Source organism: Amphimedon queenslandica, unplaced genomic scaffold, assembly GCF_000090795.2.
Source record: "Amphimedon queenslandica unplaced genomic scaffold, v1.1 AMPQUscaffold_13179, whole genome shotgun sequence".
Taxonomy (NCBI): Eukaryota; Metazoa; Porifera; class Demospongiae; order Haplosclerida; family Niphatidae; genus Amphimedon; species Amphimedon queenslandica.
The window spans coordinates 100494-102094 of record NW_003546585.1 but is presented as its reverse complement, the minus strand read 5'-3'; the positions used below and the strand labels follow the sequence as shown (position 1 = coordinate 102094).

Genomic DNA, 1601 nt, shown 5'->3' with positions numbered 1-1601 from the left:
TCTATGATATATCAATAATAATTTTGTTATTAATTATTAATATTAATGTTATTTATTCATGTTAGCGTACACCACTTGGTATGGCGTGTATACAAGGACATACAGAAATAGTTAAACTACTACTGGAGCATAGAGCTGATGTCAATGTCAGTGATGAAAATGAAGTAAGGAATTATTTAGTAATCAATTTTTATAATACAATTAACAATAAAATTGATAAAGAGATCATGTAAGATAAGTTGGGGTTAAGTCAGGACATCGATAAAGATAGAATAGAGCAATCAGCCATGTTGATAGTCCTCCTACCTTTCAATTCAAGCAAAGAATTGTGGTCCTGAGGATGAAAAGAGACGAGTTCTGAGCCAACATTAATAAGAGACAGTTGTTCAACTATAGCCTTCGTTATGACTATAATACTTTCTAATTGACTTTCAATCCACTATACACAGAGGTGTAATGATAGCTCTTCTCTCACTACAGGCTGCTTAATCCCAGCTATGCATGCAAGGTGGTGAAAACAATTATAGGAATATTTATTATTATTATTATTATTATTATTATTATTATTATTATTATTATTATTATTATGTAGCTTACTCCACTTGGTAATGCCAGTATACCAGGACATACTGAGATAGTTAAACTACTACTGAATCGTGGTGTAGCCAATGTTGATCACACTGATAAAATCAATGTAAGGGGCATAATAATTATTAATTATATTTATTAGTTTGAGTAATAAGAGTTCTACGCTCATGTTAGTGACACTCAGAAAAAGAGACTTGTGTGTCTCTACTTTGGCTAGAAACAATAATTAGTTTGAGTTATTATTATGTAGTGTACACCGCTTGGTATGGCTTGTGTAAAAGGACATACAGAAGTAGTTGAGCTACTACTGGAGCATGGAGCTAATGTCAATCACATTAATGAACAAAAAGTATGAGACACAGTAATTAATAAATTATTATTATTTTTTATTGGGCGAAGCCTACTCTGGTGAAAAATTTCTGTATGTATGTTTGTATGTATGTAGGTACGTATGTGCGTTTAGGGGCGTGATTGGGAGGTGTGGCTGGAGGACAGAGCCCCTCAATGTTTTACATTCTTTCTAGTTTATTTATTATTATCATAAGACACACACACCACAATATTATTATTAATAAATTATTATTATCATGCTAGCTTACACCACTTGGTATGACCTGTATAGAAGGACATAAAAAAATAGTTGAACTACTACTGAAACATGGAGCTATTGTCAATGTCAGTGATGAAGATAACGTAAGAGACAAAATTTTTAATTGTATTATTGAGAGACTTATCAAGTTTTTGCTGGAAGAAAGAGATTATTATTATTATTATTGTTATTGCTATTATTATTATTATTATTATTATTATTATTATTATTATTATTATTATTATTACTACATAGGATGCACCACTTGGTATTGCCTGTGCGAAAGGACATACAGAAATAGTTAAACTACTACTGAAGCAGGATGGAGTTGATATCAATTTCATTAATAGAAAAGGAGTAAGAAACAAATTATAGTATTTATTGTTATCATTATTATTATCATCATCATGTTAGCGTACACCAC

At 30.6% G+C, this 1601-nt stretch overlaps 1 protein-coding gene across 1 annotated transcript in view; it reads left to right on the top strand.

Annotated features, from left to right (window-relative positions):
- LOC109584680 (ankyrin repeat domain-containing protein 50-like) overlaps positions 1-1552 on the top strand; it is a 2704-nt gene extending 1152 nt beyond the window's left edge. The window contains exons 2-6 of the mRNA XM_020000500.1: positions 66-164; positions 593-694; positions 839-937; positions 1183-1281; positions 1433-1552. Coding sequence (XP_019856059.1) covers positions 66-164; positions 593-694; positions 839-937; positions 1183-1281; positions 1433-1552 — 519 coding nt within the window. The remainder of the gene's footprint in view (positions 1-65; positions 165-592; positions 695-838; positions 938-1182; positions 1282-1432) is intronic.
- Positions 1553-1601: the final 49 nt, after the last annotated feature.